This window comes from Ptiloglossa arizonensis, chromosome 7, assembly GCF_051014685.1.
Source record: "Ptiloglossa arizonensis isolate GNS036 chromosome 7, iyPtiAriz1_principal, whole genome shotgun sequence".
Taxonomy (NCBI): Eukaryota; Metazoa; Arthropoda; class Insecta; order Hymenoptera; family Colletidae; genus Ptiloglossa; species Ptiloglossa arizonensis.
Genome location: NC_135054.1, coordinates 3324526 through 3339766, shown reverse-complemented (window position 1 = coordinate 3339766; position 15241 = coordinate 3324526). Strand labels below are relative to the sequence as shown.

The 15241-nt window shown below is 32.3% G+C and overlaps 1 protein-coding gene across 4 annotated transcripts in view; it reads right to left on the bottom strand.

Annotated features, from left to right (window-relative positions):
- Nucleotides 1–249: 249 nt before the first annotated feature.
- Nucleotides 250–15241, bottom strand: part of LOC143149346 (uncharacterized) — a 28617-nt gene continuing 13625 nt past the window's right edge. For 3 of the 4 annotated variants that reach the window (XM_076316644.1, XM_076316645.1, XM_076316646.1), the window contains exons 6-12: nt 8392–8530; nt 8067–8296; nt 7472–7794; nt 5699–7135; nt 5456–5615; nt 5217–5385; nt 250–3123 (exon numbers count right to left, since the gene is read on the bottom strand). In XM_076316644.1, coding sequence (XP_076172759.1) covers nt 2937–3123; nt 5217–5385; nt 5456–5615; nt 5699–7135; nt 7472–7794; nt 8067–8296; nt 8392–8530 — 2645 coding nt within the window. In that variant the 3' untranslated portion in view covers nt 250–2936. The remainder of the gene's footprint in view (nt 3124–5216; nt 5386–5455; nt 5616–5698; nt 7136–7471; nt 7795–8066; nt 8297–8391; nt 8531–15241) is intronic. The other variant, XM_076316647.1, reaches the window with a different exon arrangement.

The following is a 15241-nucleotide window of genomic DNA, read 5'->3' as shown; positions in this document are numbered from 1 at the left end:
CTACTACGTAGAATGAACAGAGGATATGCAATGTTTTTTTTTTTCTTCTTTTCTTTGTGCAATGTTCCCATATTTACCATCGTTAAAGTGTATTTCGGAATTTGTCTCTTTTGCGCTACGAAGAAAAGCCATCGCTTCTCGCTTTTCTTCCCGGTGTGGACGCGTCGCGGTGAAACCGCGCTTAGAATCACACGCAATTGTGAATCACACGGTATCTACATCGCGCGTCGCGACACGCCCGTTGAATAATTTCGTTTACCTTGATAAAATGCATCGGCGCATCGTAGTCGCATACGCGATGCGATCTCACTTATGCGATAAAAACGAATACAAAACTACTTGTAAAAGATCGCAAGAATGGTGTGCTGCATCTACATGCGCCGCGTTTCTCATCGTTCCTGCGACCGTTCTATTTAGGCTCGATTGTCACCGATAACTCGGGATACGGAGACACGGGCGTGCATCGGTTGTTTTATTTTTCGTTTTTGTTTTTGTTCTTTTTTTTTTTTGTATTTTCCTTTTCGTTTGCTTTAGGTTTCTTATTTCGATATACGGCGCACGACGATACTCGCACAGTTTTTCGTCTACGTATGCACGTAGATAATACTAACACGATTGCATACGGCATGTATCGTACATATGTAATTGATCGTTACAGATAAATTAATAAATATAAAATATATTAAATCGCCAAGAAAGCATTTTGAAAAATGAAAAAATGTTTTGGTATTACAGGTTTTTCTTCAAACGTATTCCTCGTCATGTTGTATTTTCAATTGTTTCTGTTTTTCTCAATATTTTGCCACTAGATTATTTTCGCATCGCACACACGCATACACAGACAGGAACAATCACGGGCGCTCTCCCCTTCCCCCTATCTATACTACATATAATATTTCGTTCTATCGGAAATAACTTAGTATCTATATCCAATATATTAGATATTAAATAATAATCGTATCATCAATATATTAATTTTAAATAATATAATTTCTAACAAAACACCCGCCACTCAACAAATAATCAAAAATATACGTCGACGTTATCTTATTTGGAATTTCAGTAAAAATAATTACATCCTAAGATTTCTACTCATTATTATAAACTCTCGTGTAATATAATTATATTATTGGCTAACGTAAGGGTTTCTCGTAATTCACGAATATGTTTTTTGGCATACTACGATGCGATACATTAACTATGCGCTAATGAATAACATGTGACTCGAAATAATGAAGATATAAGGGATTATTATACAACCACAGTTTTCCCTAATAGAATAGAGATTGTGATTTTCGAGAAGTTAAATAAAGCAATAAATGTTCATTACAAGTGATGTAGAAAGTGTGACGGGCTAGAACGTAAATATTTCTAAAAATTAATTTTTTGCGATTTTCACATCGCAATAAGAATAGTGGTTTTCGTTTAAAAAGGAAAAAAAAAACCGAAATACGAAAAGAACGGATAATTTCATGCCATGCAGTAAATAAATCTAAATGATCGTTATAAATAATTCGAATCGTAGATTTTTTAGCGACTCGACGTACTCGGTAAGGTCTGACTTTGTTTAGAAGCGTATAAAGATTAACTTAACGTTTATAAATTTACAACGAAAGAAATAATTAAATATACCCCGTGATATGGCAGTTTGGATAAATTCGAATTGTAATTTCTTAATTTCCAATAAAGTCTTGTAACTGTTCGAGTACGCGAAGCTTACTGTTCCAGTAAAATTTCAATCCAATCAATTCCATTTCGCGACACTCCGCCATCAACGGTCATTATTAAAAATGAAACTTACGTTAATTACGCATATTAAAATAATGCATGTGCATGGGTTTCATTAACCACCGCAAGACAATAGAAGTGTCCTTTCATATTAGAACTGAAGTCACCTCTCTTTCACTTGTCTTGTCCGAAGAACACATCGCATACATTACTATTTTCGCTAAATGGTCAAGTACCCCAGGCGTTTGATTTCTACCTTGAAACTGTTCGAAGGTCCCCTCCAAGGAGGACGCCGAGATAAATACCATATATGTATTTGTATCTCCAATGTGAAAAATACTCATTTAAGTGTTATAAATACTATCTCACAAAAAATATGATTCTCTCTATAAAATTGTCAAATTCTATTATCTCCCTAAAAATGTGTTGCGCTCGCGACAAAAGAACCAGTATTGATGAAACAGTGATCGCGTCGTTTGCTCTTCGACAGATGAATACTGGGCTCTCAATAGAGAGTCGTTTTCTTTATCAAGAAATTTGCAAAAAGTCACAACTTCTTGATAATTCGTTTGGATACGCCACCATTCCCGGTACTATCAAGCGAGTCCTATATATTTTCATACTATTTTCATTGCTTCGACTCGAAGATATATGAGTTTCAAAATGTTTATCGTCATAATTAATTAAATAATTCGTTAAAATTTGCATTGTATCGCAAATTAAAGACGTAGAAAATTGGTTAAGAAGCAGTATCTATCTTATAAGTTTATAAGTTTAAAACAGTATTCCTATTATCATTCTTTACTTTTAGCAAAGTTGAAATTCATTTTTCTGCATTATTATATCCTATAAATCTAGTGCTTTTTTGCCCTTTTAAAACATAGGACCTCGTACGCGATGGAATATATTTTCAAAAAAATTGATGCCTAAAGTAGAGACAACGTGCAAATAAAAAATGTATACTTCTGATGTAACTTTTACTATAACAAAAGTAAACCTAAGTCTATAAAAAGTTTATATATCTATGTATATATACGAAGCTTTAAAATTCATCAAAAATTAATGTAAATCCATCAATCTTTTAAATGAAAGTAAATTGATTAACATGCGATTACGCTTGAAGGGAGACCTACGTCCAGTTTCAATTTATACTGCAAACTTTGTGCATTCCATTGGTTCCTGTTCAAAGCGTTTTATAAAAAATCGAGTCATCCAGGATTCTTAACAAGTTTTTTACCACGATAATCGTAAACGCGTCGACAAAACAAAACCATATCCGAGGACACTGGTATCGGAGGCTGCCGATTTTCTCGTGGATATATTTGATCTCCCGGTGGAACTATTAAACCGGGACTCTCTAATCCCTCTTCGATTCTCCGTAAATTTTTACGATACCTGCAAATTTTATTAATGTTTATATATTATAATACTTAATTATTTAAGACCTAACATTTTTTTCTTGCTAATTGCACTTACACCGATAACATACTTTTAAACAAGCTATATTACCCTAGTGTCTGGAATCAATTTTGTTCTCCTTGAAATATATTGTTCAACGCTAAAATCAATGAGTTCAAATTCTCAAAGCTAAGATGTGAAACAGATCCTCGAAAATTGAAAATTGTTATTCAACAAATTACGAGTTTCAACTCAACAAACTTCAAATATCAGATCATTTTATAAGTCTTTCGTTTTTTTTGTTTAAATCAATTTTATTCGAGGAAAATATGTACACATACATAAATACATTAATTATTTAGTGTGGCCATCTTCTTGCAAGAGTTTTTCTTATGTCTAGATTCGATGACTATCGATGCCCACTCCATACAAAATTGTTAATTTTCAATAACTCGAGCAGTGATAGTTTCAATATATCGAGGCTGTTAAAGTTCTTATTTTTTAAAAAAGCTGTTTCAATTTCGTAACAAATGTTAATATAAATTTTAATAATATTCGCAGTATCCTGCGAAGAATGTTTCTCTTTAACGCATTGAATACTGAGCGAGTTTTACACGCTTTTTTATAGACGCCAAACACACGCAGAGATGTTCTACAGTTATCCTCAACATTTGCTCAAATTATGTAAAAATTAAAAACATTAAATATTTCAGTGGTGTACTAATTATTTTACAGTATTTCTAATCATATTAATGCCATTCAAAAGTTAACAGACAAGTATTAAGATTTATTTATGATAAACGTTTTAAAGAAATATTATAAGTCTGAAGTATTGGATACCGATGACCGATACGGTCTAAAAATTGTCAAAGTACTGAACAAATAAAATTGATAAACGTCTTGGAGTTTGAACAAGTAAATCGATGTTTATATAACAATTAAAGTCAAAAGTTGTCACAAAAAATCGTCAAAAGTTTGCATAGTAAAATACGCAAATAAAATTCATGTTAGGAGAAATATAAATCGTAAAGCGAGGCAGTTATTCATTTCCATTTTGTAAATAATAAAAAAACTGAAGTGGTGGAATTGTTCCTCACATTTTACTTTTACGTATACGAACATATAGTTATGTATAAATGAACTGAAATTCTTGTATCAAATACATCGTTCAATCGCTATTTCATTACAACAATAACATACTTTTAAACCACAAATGTTTAATTCATCAAGGTCGAGAAATGTTTCCTCAATTTATTCAAATAAATTATAACTAGAAACACTATCAATTAATATCCATTGTATCTATACGTTTTTCGACATTATTCACTGGTGCTTGCGGAAGATAAATATTATTATCATTTTTTATAATACAAGCATAAATACACTTGCTTCAACGAAATAATCATTTTTGTCCGTTCCATCGTTGTCAGCATCATCTGTTCTCTCCTCCTATTCTTCCATCATTTAATAAATTAACAATAACTGTTCCATTTTATAATTTGTATTTCTACCGATATATCGTTCATTCGCGAGATATTTGAAGTTTGTCCAATTAAAACCCATCATTCATAGAATGACAATTTAAAATTTTTGAAGAACTGTTTCGCCCTTTAAATTTCAGAATGTGCAGTAATGGAATAATACGTATTAGCTATATTCTGGTGCATAACAACACATTTTAAAGAATGTAAAATCGATACCGAACATTTAGTAACAACCCTTGTTAGCCATTCTATTAAAATTATTACATTGACAATTACTTTCACAATAACAATAGATGATGTAAAGTTTCGTTGAAATTATTCGACACTTTTAAATATATTCAACGTTTGCGTTCTCGTAAAAATGCAACAATTAGTTAAACTATAAAATAATATTTTGAATACGTTGTCTGTTAAAGAAAACATCATATACCAGCGTTTCTCGTAATGATAGTTGTTTCTATACAATAAGTCAATGTAGTACACACAAATATTTTGATGTAATGATACGTTATAATGAAATTTTTTAGTTTTTAAAACATACCAAGAAATGCATTTTTACTTCTTTGAAGTTTCTATTCATTCCCTGGATAAAAAGCATTAACTCACCGACAGTATTCATTAAATGTCAAAATATAACATTTATCTTCTATACAAGCAACACTGTTTGCATCTCGATGCCGTGAAGCGAACACTTCGTCTTCGGTGTCACACTGAGTTCTTCCTTGCTCGGTATGTTCTGGTCTATAGTACCACAACAAGGAAAACATCATTTCACCTATAAAAAAATAAAGTTTATTTTATTCAGATTTCTTTAATTTTATACATAATTATATGTGGAAATATACCATCATCTGGATTTTCCCATAATGCGGCAATTTTTGCTACGAATGGCAAATCAGCTTTTCGTGGACCACTCTTTAATAAAACGCAATCGCGAGGTCTTAAAACATCACCACTTTCATGTTTCATACTCGCGTAACATCGGCGTATAGCCGATTCTTCGTTCTGGAAAATTTAAGGCGATGAATAATTAAAACTATTCAATTCACATTAATACTGGGAGAAAATATAAAGGTTACGCTTGTTACCGTTAAATAAACTTTGGTTTCAAATGGATCGCCTTCCCAACTCCATCCGTTACTCCACTTGGGTTTTAAAAATGTTTTTCTAGTCAATGATAAATTCTCGCTTCCTACTGTACACTCCTCAACTTTGGAGGCAGATTTCTTTACATACACTTTTTTCGTACTTTTTCTTTTCTTTTTAATCAAAGCTGGTTTCTTAGTGATCTGACTAACGTCCTTTGCTTTCACTTTTGTTGTACTATCATGTTTTTTACCATTATCTTTTACTTTTGTCTCGTGCACTTTGGATTTACCTTTTGCTTTATATCTATTTTTATCGTGTGCCCTTAATTTTGTTCGTGTGTCTGCTTTACTTCTGGCCTGGCTACTCTTTGTGGTTATTTTTGACAGTTTCTCCGATGATAATTCTTTGACTAAATCAACTTTTTTAGTTATCTTTTTTACTGCAGACAACAAATTTGCTTCCTTCTTTGCCTTTTCTGACTTTTCTGGTTTTTCTACATTTTTATTCTTACGATCTTTTTTCTGTGTCATCTGTAAACTTTGTTGTATAACGTTATTAATAGTTTCCATAATAGAATTATCACTGGCAGCATGTTTAAAACAGTTTGGAATATTGTTGCTTGTACTTTGCTTAGAAGTTTTCGGTTTTTTCATTACATTTTCGCAAGAACTTGAATTTTCTACTTTACGTTTTTGATTCTGATTATCCTTCCTAGGTTGTTTTTTCTTTGAAATACACGTGTCATTGTTATTATCGATATTTTTAATAAGAGATAAAATTGGTATAGAAAGTTTTGTCGAACAATCACTATTATTCAAATCTTGTGAAGAGCCAACAGAAAGAGTCCTTTTACTCACTTTTCTCTTCTTTCTACAATCAGACAAGCTATCTAAAGACAATTTCCTTTTTGATACTTTTTGACATTTAGGATGTTCCCCTTCTACTTCTAATCTTTCTACACTTTCTTTTTCTACAGTCTCTTCAATAGTTTCTTGTACTGTTGGCTCGTAATCCGGCTTTTTCCAATTTTCATTGTCAATCACAACAACATCGTTCAACTCTTCTTTAACATCAGGATCCACATCCAATTTATCATCGAGTAATATACCAGAATCCTTATCAATTTCTAAAATGGCCATTTGACCCTCTTTCATGCATTGTTCACATTTCATTATGTCACACTTGTAATCCGATTCACACTTAACATTACAATTTGCAACACAGGATAAATTATCAGCCATTTCCACACTGCAAGACTCGCACTTTACATTATTATTTTCCAGCTTAAAACTGTGAAACTTGTTACCCGGACATGTTGCAACAGTTAGCTTTTCAGTAGGTGAAAGAGTTTCCATTTTAACTTCACAGGTTGACGTACAGGCACGTTTCTGACACCCACACTTTTGTAACTTACCATCGGTAGAATCTTTTTCATCCTAAAAAGATCATCCGTTTATCAAATTCTCGTATTAATTAACATGATCATTACAGACATTGATATATACAATGATATAACTCTGATTAATAATTGTTACTAAAATGTTAATATTTTGATGTGTAGAATATTTGTATAAGACACATAGTTACAATAATTTGACATATAGTTACAACAAATTGCTAAAATTAATTACAGTACTCAATTTTCAAAAGTTCACTGTTTTCATAATAATATTAGAAGCACGGCTATATTAAGGACATTGGAAGCGCAGAGTAAGATGAAACCGATGGGATATTATAATTTGATTTAAAAAGTTCAAGATTATAATGCAAACCTTATCCTTGCAATCCGAATTTTGAGGGCGGTTATGTCCACCGACTAGATTATGAGACGGAGGGCCTGAAGGTTGGTTCTGATTCAGGTTGCGATGAGTGTTAAGTTGGACGCGATCCGTATCCCAGGCATTGGCACCGTGAGGCGGCGCTAGCCCGGCTAGCCCCCTCGCCGGCGAGGGCGGACCTACCAAAGCACTGGGCGGCAATGACAGACCGGGCCCCGATACCACTGGCGCTCCCTTACCATTACCAATAAGGGGCCCAGTATCCACGTTTTTTGAACAAGATTGCATCGGGCATGGGCAACTCTGGAAGGCTGCATCTAACAGAAATGATTAAATATTCACCCGCAGTTTATGTTACACAATTTAATTGGTAATAAAATAATTGTAATGTACAGTGAGTTATACTAACGTTCTTGGTTCTAAGAAAACTATTCGTATATTACTATTCGTAGAACCAAAAATATGTTTAAAAATTTGTTTGTTTCAGTAATGAATTTTGTATCGTTGTTTATCGCAACAATTACATTGATCGAATAATAAGTATATAATAACATTGATTGAGTAATAAGTAAATAATTACAATACTTACGATCTACAAAAGGTCTTCCTTGAGAATGCAAGTATGCAGGATTAGGTGGAGGTGGGGGTGGTGGAGGAGGTGGAGGATATCCACCATAATAAGGTGGCAAAGGATATTCACCAGGTGGTGGCGGAGGTGGTTGGTAATCAACAACTGCTGGACCACCTGCAGTGGCACCACTACCAGGACCACCACCTCCACTAGATTCCTGATATCCATAATACTGCCTGAAAACATACCTTTTTTAAGGCACGTTAAAAGAAAACATAAAAACCTTTGTTATTCTCACTTATCACGATTATGTGAACAACAATGGTATTATAATTTATTTTACCTTCTGTATGTTGGTGCATATTTGTAGTAAGGCGGTGGATGAGCATGCGGATGAGAATACGCTGGTGGATAACACAAGTCCGGATACTGCGGCGGTGTACCATAATATTGAGGACAATATGCCCTATAGAATCCACCTCCTGAAAGAAGTCGTAAAAAAATCATAGTATAAATTTCATAAATGTACCAATATTAATGCATATAAATATAAAATATGTTACTCTTGCAAAGGCTTAAGAGATACTTTGGTACTATCGTGAGCTTGAGTTCTTACAATTGCTACTGTTTCAGGCATACGCCTAGAGCCTGGAAGTCTTAAACCGTATCAATTTTCAATTACACGTGTTACAATTTGAGGTATATACCGTGTAAGTGTATATCACTTGTTAGATGTAACGTTTCCAGCCAAAAATTTCTCACAATGCTTTGCATTGCCGAACGTGCGTACTGCAGGAGTGTGAAGTACTCGAAATTACGAATATTGGAATTGTCGGTCCTTACCGAAAAAATTCGGGCAAACTCGGGCGAGTCCTCGAGATATTTATTGAGCAATTGTGTTTTCTTACATAAAAATTTACGCCTGCGATAAAACATGTTCCGGTGCCTGAAACATCTATTTTTCTCTCTTCGTGTTTGAAAAGTTCTTTACGTTTCAGATTTATATTATTAAATTTGTATCATGATATAAATTTGCGTAATCGTTAATTGTATAAATACCTAATCTAAGTAAATTATTAAATAGCAGTGAAATAATTTCATTAAACACGTGAGATAATGTACGAATCCCAATTCTGCTCTACCGCTGATCTCTTCTTCGGCTTCTTTCGAATCGGTCTGAACGTATCAGCGTACACGAAACATAATACATATCGGTCTACTCGAAACGATCAACCTACCCGTAATATTGAGTACCCGCACACTCCTAATCTACTGACGAATACAATTAACTTTCGTATAACTTAACGATTTGTACAACATTGTTTCGATGTAACGCGACTTATGAACCCTGTATCTAATCCTTATATAACACGGTCTACGGTTTTATATAACACGCAGTATTCATACGTGAATGTAATAAACTGTGAACTTTTTGTCTTACTACATGAAAGAATAAAAACGTGCTGTGGAAAACACTTAGCATTCTTCGTTAGAATGCAAACGAGGCAAGACACTTCTGGGAGTACAATTTTTATTTCTGATAAGTTTAATATGTAGAGCGAAAAATTTAATTGAACCTCTCTTTCGTGTAAAAAATTTAACAGCAATGGCTAGCAAAACTGTAAACAACGAAACGAAATCAAAATTGAAAAGAAAATTTATTTCTTCGAAAGAAAAAATCAGGATCTTTGGACGTTTAAAAAATGATAAAAAATCAGAAACGCAAGGACTATTGCAAAGACTTTAAACTTGAATGAATCAACCATACTTACAACCAGACAAAATTAACAGAAAATAAAGGTAAGTGTTTGCGCTGGATATTTTAATAAAGGAAATGGAGAAATCTTTTATAATCTGGAGAGAAGATTATACTCGAAAAAATATTCCTTTGGATGGAAATGTTATAAAACAAAACGCTCCCAAAATTTATACATATTAAAAAATACTTAAACAGTTCCTGAAGAACACTCTGAACATCGATTTCGAGCCAATAAAGAGTGATTTAACAATTTGAAAAAAAGATTTTCATTACAAGCACCTAGGAGATCTCTTAATAATTGTTAAACAAGGTGGATACACTGCCACTAAGTATTTAATGCGGATGAATTCATAAAAAAATACCGTATCGTACGTACATATTGAAAAATAAAAAATCAGCCTCCGGGTTTAAAATTTCAAAGGAAAGAATAACTCTACTCTTTTGTTGCAATGTATCAGACGACTTCATGACAAAACCCGATTGTTAACCATTTCTTAAATCTCGTGCTTTGAAGAAGATTGATCAAAACTGCAATACCAGCTTATTGCTGGGTCAATCAAATTACTTGTATTACAAGTAAATGTTTAAAAATTGATTTTATTGTTGAAAGATAAACGGAAAAAGAACATAAATTTCAAAATTTTATTAATGTTGTATCACGTCTCACATCACCCAAAGAATGTAATCCATCCGAATATAAAAGTTTTTTTTTTCATCGTCTAATAGTACCTCGCTCATTCAACCCTTAGATCAAAGCATAATTTCAACATCGTTATCATATTACATTCGTCCAACGTCTCAATTAATTTTAAATAAAATCTTAATATGTCAATTCCTCAATTGTGGAAAGTTTACAATTTTAAATAGTATTGAAATTTCAGCGTTGTTAATTGAGAAATTAAAACCATCTACACAGAATGTTTGGTGGAGAAAAATATGGTCTGAAATTGTTTTTGAATAAAATGTACGTCCAATCTGGAAACAGAGTTTCGTCAGATAGTAAACATTGCTCACAGAGAAGACTAACAATATGGATGAAAACGACATATCCTTGAAGTAATTAATAATGCACAGAATTTAGAATGAAATGAGAAAGAAGAACTGGCACAACCGATAAATTAGAAAATTAATTTTTAGCAGATTCTTATAACTTTTTTGAGAAATAAACCAGCAATATGGTACAAGTTCAAGAAATTTCAAGCAACGAAGCCATTCTCGATCTGTGGCGAGAAAAGTTTCGAAATATCGAAAGCACATTGTTTCTGAGAACAATAGTGATTAAGATGTATGTACCTACGTATTCTTTTGTACAATGAATCAGACTTATGTACAATTATTTCATTTTTATTAAAGATCTTATAGCTTTTACTTTTAAGTGTAACCTACCACGTTGAACCTTTTTACTTTACAGCTGTTGCTAAATTTACAATTATACATTTCGTACTAATGGGAAAATGTTTAGTACAGGTAACTAATCCATGCTAAAGAAAAAATATAGAACGGATTCACGGATTAAAGGAATTATATATATCTCGTATAGATAAATCAATCTTTTCGCTTAACCGATGATTTGCTTCGTTAGTCGCCTTATCGCTCTTTTAAATAAACGATTTCCTATAAGCAAGGCCCTATAATGTAGAGAACAGAGGCACAAGTATTTACTTATACGATGTTAGAACAAAAGAAGATACTACTGTGAAGGTACCAATTATTTTTCATTCGCTCTTTTGCTCTATTTTTTATAACATTAATGTTTCTGATATTTTCTACGTAGTTCCTGACTTTATATTTCATTACTATTTTAAAAACAAGCGTCCGAGTTAGTAGATAAGAGTTTTATTTACGCGATACGTGTACGGTCCGCGATTTGTATATACAAAGTATCCACTTCACTTTCCCATACCAGTATCAGCTAGTTTATCCAAAGAAATTAGTCAGTTTTCAGCCTGCAGTCAAATCGAATATATGTAAAATTTATTACAAATTTGTTTGCGTTATTTTTGCTTCAAAATGAATGCAAATCGGTATAATAGTTCGAGAAATCCTTCAAAATTCCAAAGACTATAAATAGCAGAAGCAAACAGAGATATAGTTTATAACAAGATTCATCTAGCGATATTCAAAATTTCATCATGGAAGGAAGAGGAAAGATTTACTTTGCGGAGAAACTATATAAGAAGTGCCTGAATGTGAAAACGTAGATGATACCAATGAAATACTGAACTAGCAATATGTTTGTTTCTGTCATTCGAGAACAAGACTGGAACATATATTCCGAAAAATTAATCAGTTGACAAATAAAAGTAAAAACATTCAAACAATAAGAAACGTACTTTTGTTTTATTCTGAAACAGAGATATCTCTCTAATAGTAAATTATATTAATAAAAAAGACCAGATCTGTTAAAAATACTGAATGGCAAGATACTGACGTAACAAAAAAAGGGAAGGTTTACTTGAATAAAACTTGAATAACTACAGTTGGAACCGTACCCAAAAATCGTAAGAATTTATCAAGATGTTTATTACAGATCAAAAATAGAAGTGTCATGTCATCGGACTTTTTATTTACTAAAAATTTAACATTAGTATCTAACGTGTCATAGAGAGAAAAATGTGTCTTATTATCGTCGATGCATCATGTGCACACAATTTTTGAAGTAGAACAAAATTTGAAACACGAAATTATTAAATATTATAACGAAACCAAGTGTGGGATTGATATTCTTGAAAAATTGGTAACCGAATATTCCTGTAGACGAGCTTTTCGATATTGGTCTAATACACTTTTTTGCAATCTTTTGGATATAATGACCTAACAATGCCTACATAATTTGGAACATAAAACAAAATTCATAGATCTAATAAAATCAAATGCTAGAATGAAATTTTTGAAAAATTGAACTATGCAACTGATCGATCTCAATATTGACACAATACTTGAGCAATATTTATCAGAAGGTATATCTTGTAAGACAGCAGTAAAACCAATAATAGAAGCAATCGGGAAAAAAATGGAAGAACAACGAGAGATTTCAACTTCGACAAGTAGCGCGAGAAAACGAGGAAGATGTTCCGTGTGCCATGGAAAAGACAATAAACATTTTCAAAAATATGTTACACCAAAAACTTTGTGCGTAAAAAAAAAAACATTCCAAAATGTCGAAAATAATAGAGTGCAGCAGATGTGCTTCTGTTTAATAAAAGTGTGTTCCTTTTTGAAAACTCGAACATTTTTAAGACATAATTAGAATCATTTTGTCCACTTGACAAATGAATGAATTAATTCGATATTATTACACGTTAGAAGTCTAAATACAGAAATATTACGATGGATAAGATTCGGGTCTAAAAAGACCCATCGACCGCCATTCATGTAAATATTTCATCAATCGTCGTACAAAATCACAACACGATAGTTCCTTTGTTACGAAATTTCAGTGTCGAACTGGCACGTGACGTCGATGATTCGCCGATGATTTTCTTACAGAATGCACAATCACAATTTTTTTTCTTTAATTAATTATACATCTAGATCTTCTAGAATAAAATTAATTCTGGCATATTATGCGGATTAATTAAATGTACTTGGTAACTTTAAATTTTAAATCGGAACAGCTTCTTTGTTACTACTAATAATAGTTTATTAATCTACACCTAGGTTGGTAATGAAAATTAACGGGGAAATGAACACAAACTCAAACATTTAAAACTTAAAACTAAAACATATATATATATGAAAAAAGTATTAAATAAAATGTATTATTTGCGTGTGTTTAACAAAAAATGTAAAAGTACACTTATCTTTTTTCAGTAACTAAATTGAACGTACACGTGAAAATTTACCTAAAATACACTATTTTATAATAATACTACTGCTTAAAAACAATTTCAAAATTAATAAACATCATCCTATTTCTGAAACGTCAAGTTTTTATTTGTTTTATTACATCTTCCAATTGTTCTCGACACGACATACATTATGCTTTTAGAGTTAAATATCTACCTTTATATTATTTTCCCCGCCAATTTTTAATACCAACCTACGTGTGTATCCTCAATTTTGCAAGTAAGATAATTGCAGTTACCCCACGTAAACTCGATAATATATTATGTTTATGTACCATATGACAAACATAAAAGTAGATTTTCTTCAACTGTTAAACACACTTGAAGCTGTAAAATTGGCCAACATGTTGCAACAATATTGTTGTTCCTCGTTTTACCCGTGAACTTTCTCAATGATTATTTTACAACAAACATAAAAATTATTTTTTCGTTTAAATTACTTTTATATTATTGTATACAGTGATGTTCATTGTTGCATACTAGCCAGATTCGACTCGTTATATGATCACTATCGCCACCCACTAAGAGAACGATCCTCATCGAAACCAGTGACACGAACCAACCACTATTTTGTCGAATATATTCAGTCCAGCACTGAATAAAAAGTGAAATATTTAAAAATTTGCTATTTTATTCTTAGAAATATATTCGTAACATATTGAGAGACTTTTCTGACAAAACTTACTTTAAAACTTACTAGTTTCATGCAATCCGAGATTTTAAATTATCAGACGGACGAAAAATCTATGTACATCACAATCGCTCTCATTCTCGCGGATTTACTCTTCTTTCTTCCTGATTTCCTCTCATTCTTTCTCACAGTCCTTTTCTTCGATTGACGTTCACTTTTTCTCATTCGTTTTCGTTCGCTATCCTTTCCCTCGACTGGCGGTCACCGCTGTCGACAACATGCAAAGGCTACGGAAACGCACCGCGTGCTGTACACGTTGTAAGCTTGTCCCGAATCCCGAATGCCGATCATACAACGAAACATTACTGTAATTGAAAATATATTTTCGCGAAAACGTGCATCATTATCCATTTATCTCGATTTATCGCTTTCCATGATTGTTAATTAATATTTTTTTAGCGAAATTATTCACGCGCAATACAAATATCGACATTCATTTACGAGTTTAATCTAGGGTTTGAATTTTTTACATTTCGTAAATCCTGATCTAGTGTACAATATTTTTAACTTACAACTTTCCTATCATATTTTCTGTAAATAATTGTACTTTTAAAATATCTCGGACTATCGACCTTTGAAACGTTCAAATCACGATATTAAAAGCTATGCAAAGAGACGACTTATTTTTTATGCAGATTTATCACAAAGAAACTTGTAAAAATCGAGCTGATGAAAACATTCATGACAGATTAATATTTCTACCGAAAATGTTAGAAAGATAGTGAATCGATTAGAAAAAATTGAAACTGTTGAAAATCGATCGTGATCGGTACGATCACGAAAGTCTAAAATGATAGTAACATATCATTACCTCGAAACAATTAAAATCAGAGTTGCAACTTTCTGTTTAGGAAACTCGAATTCATATGCGAATAAAAATAGTAGAATTTCTTGG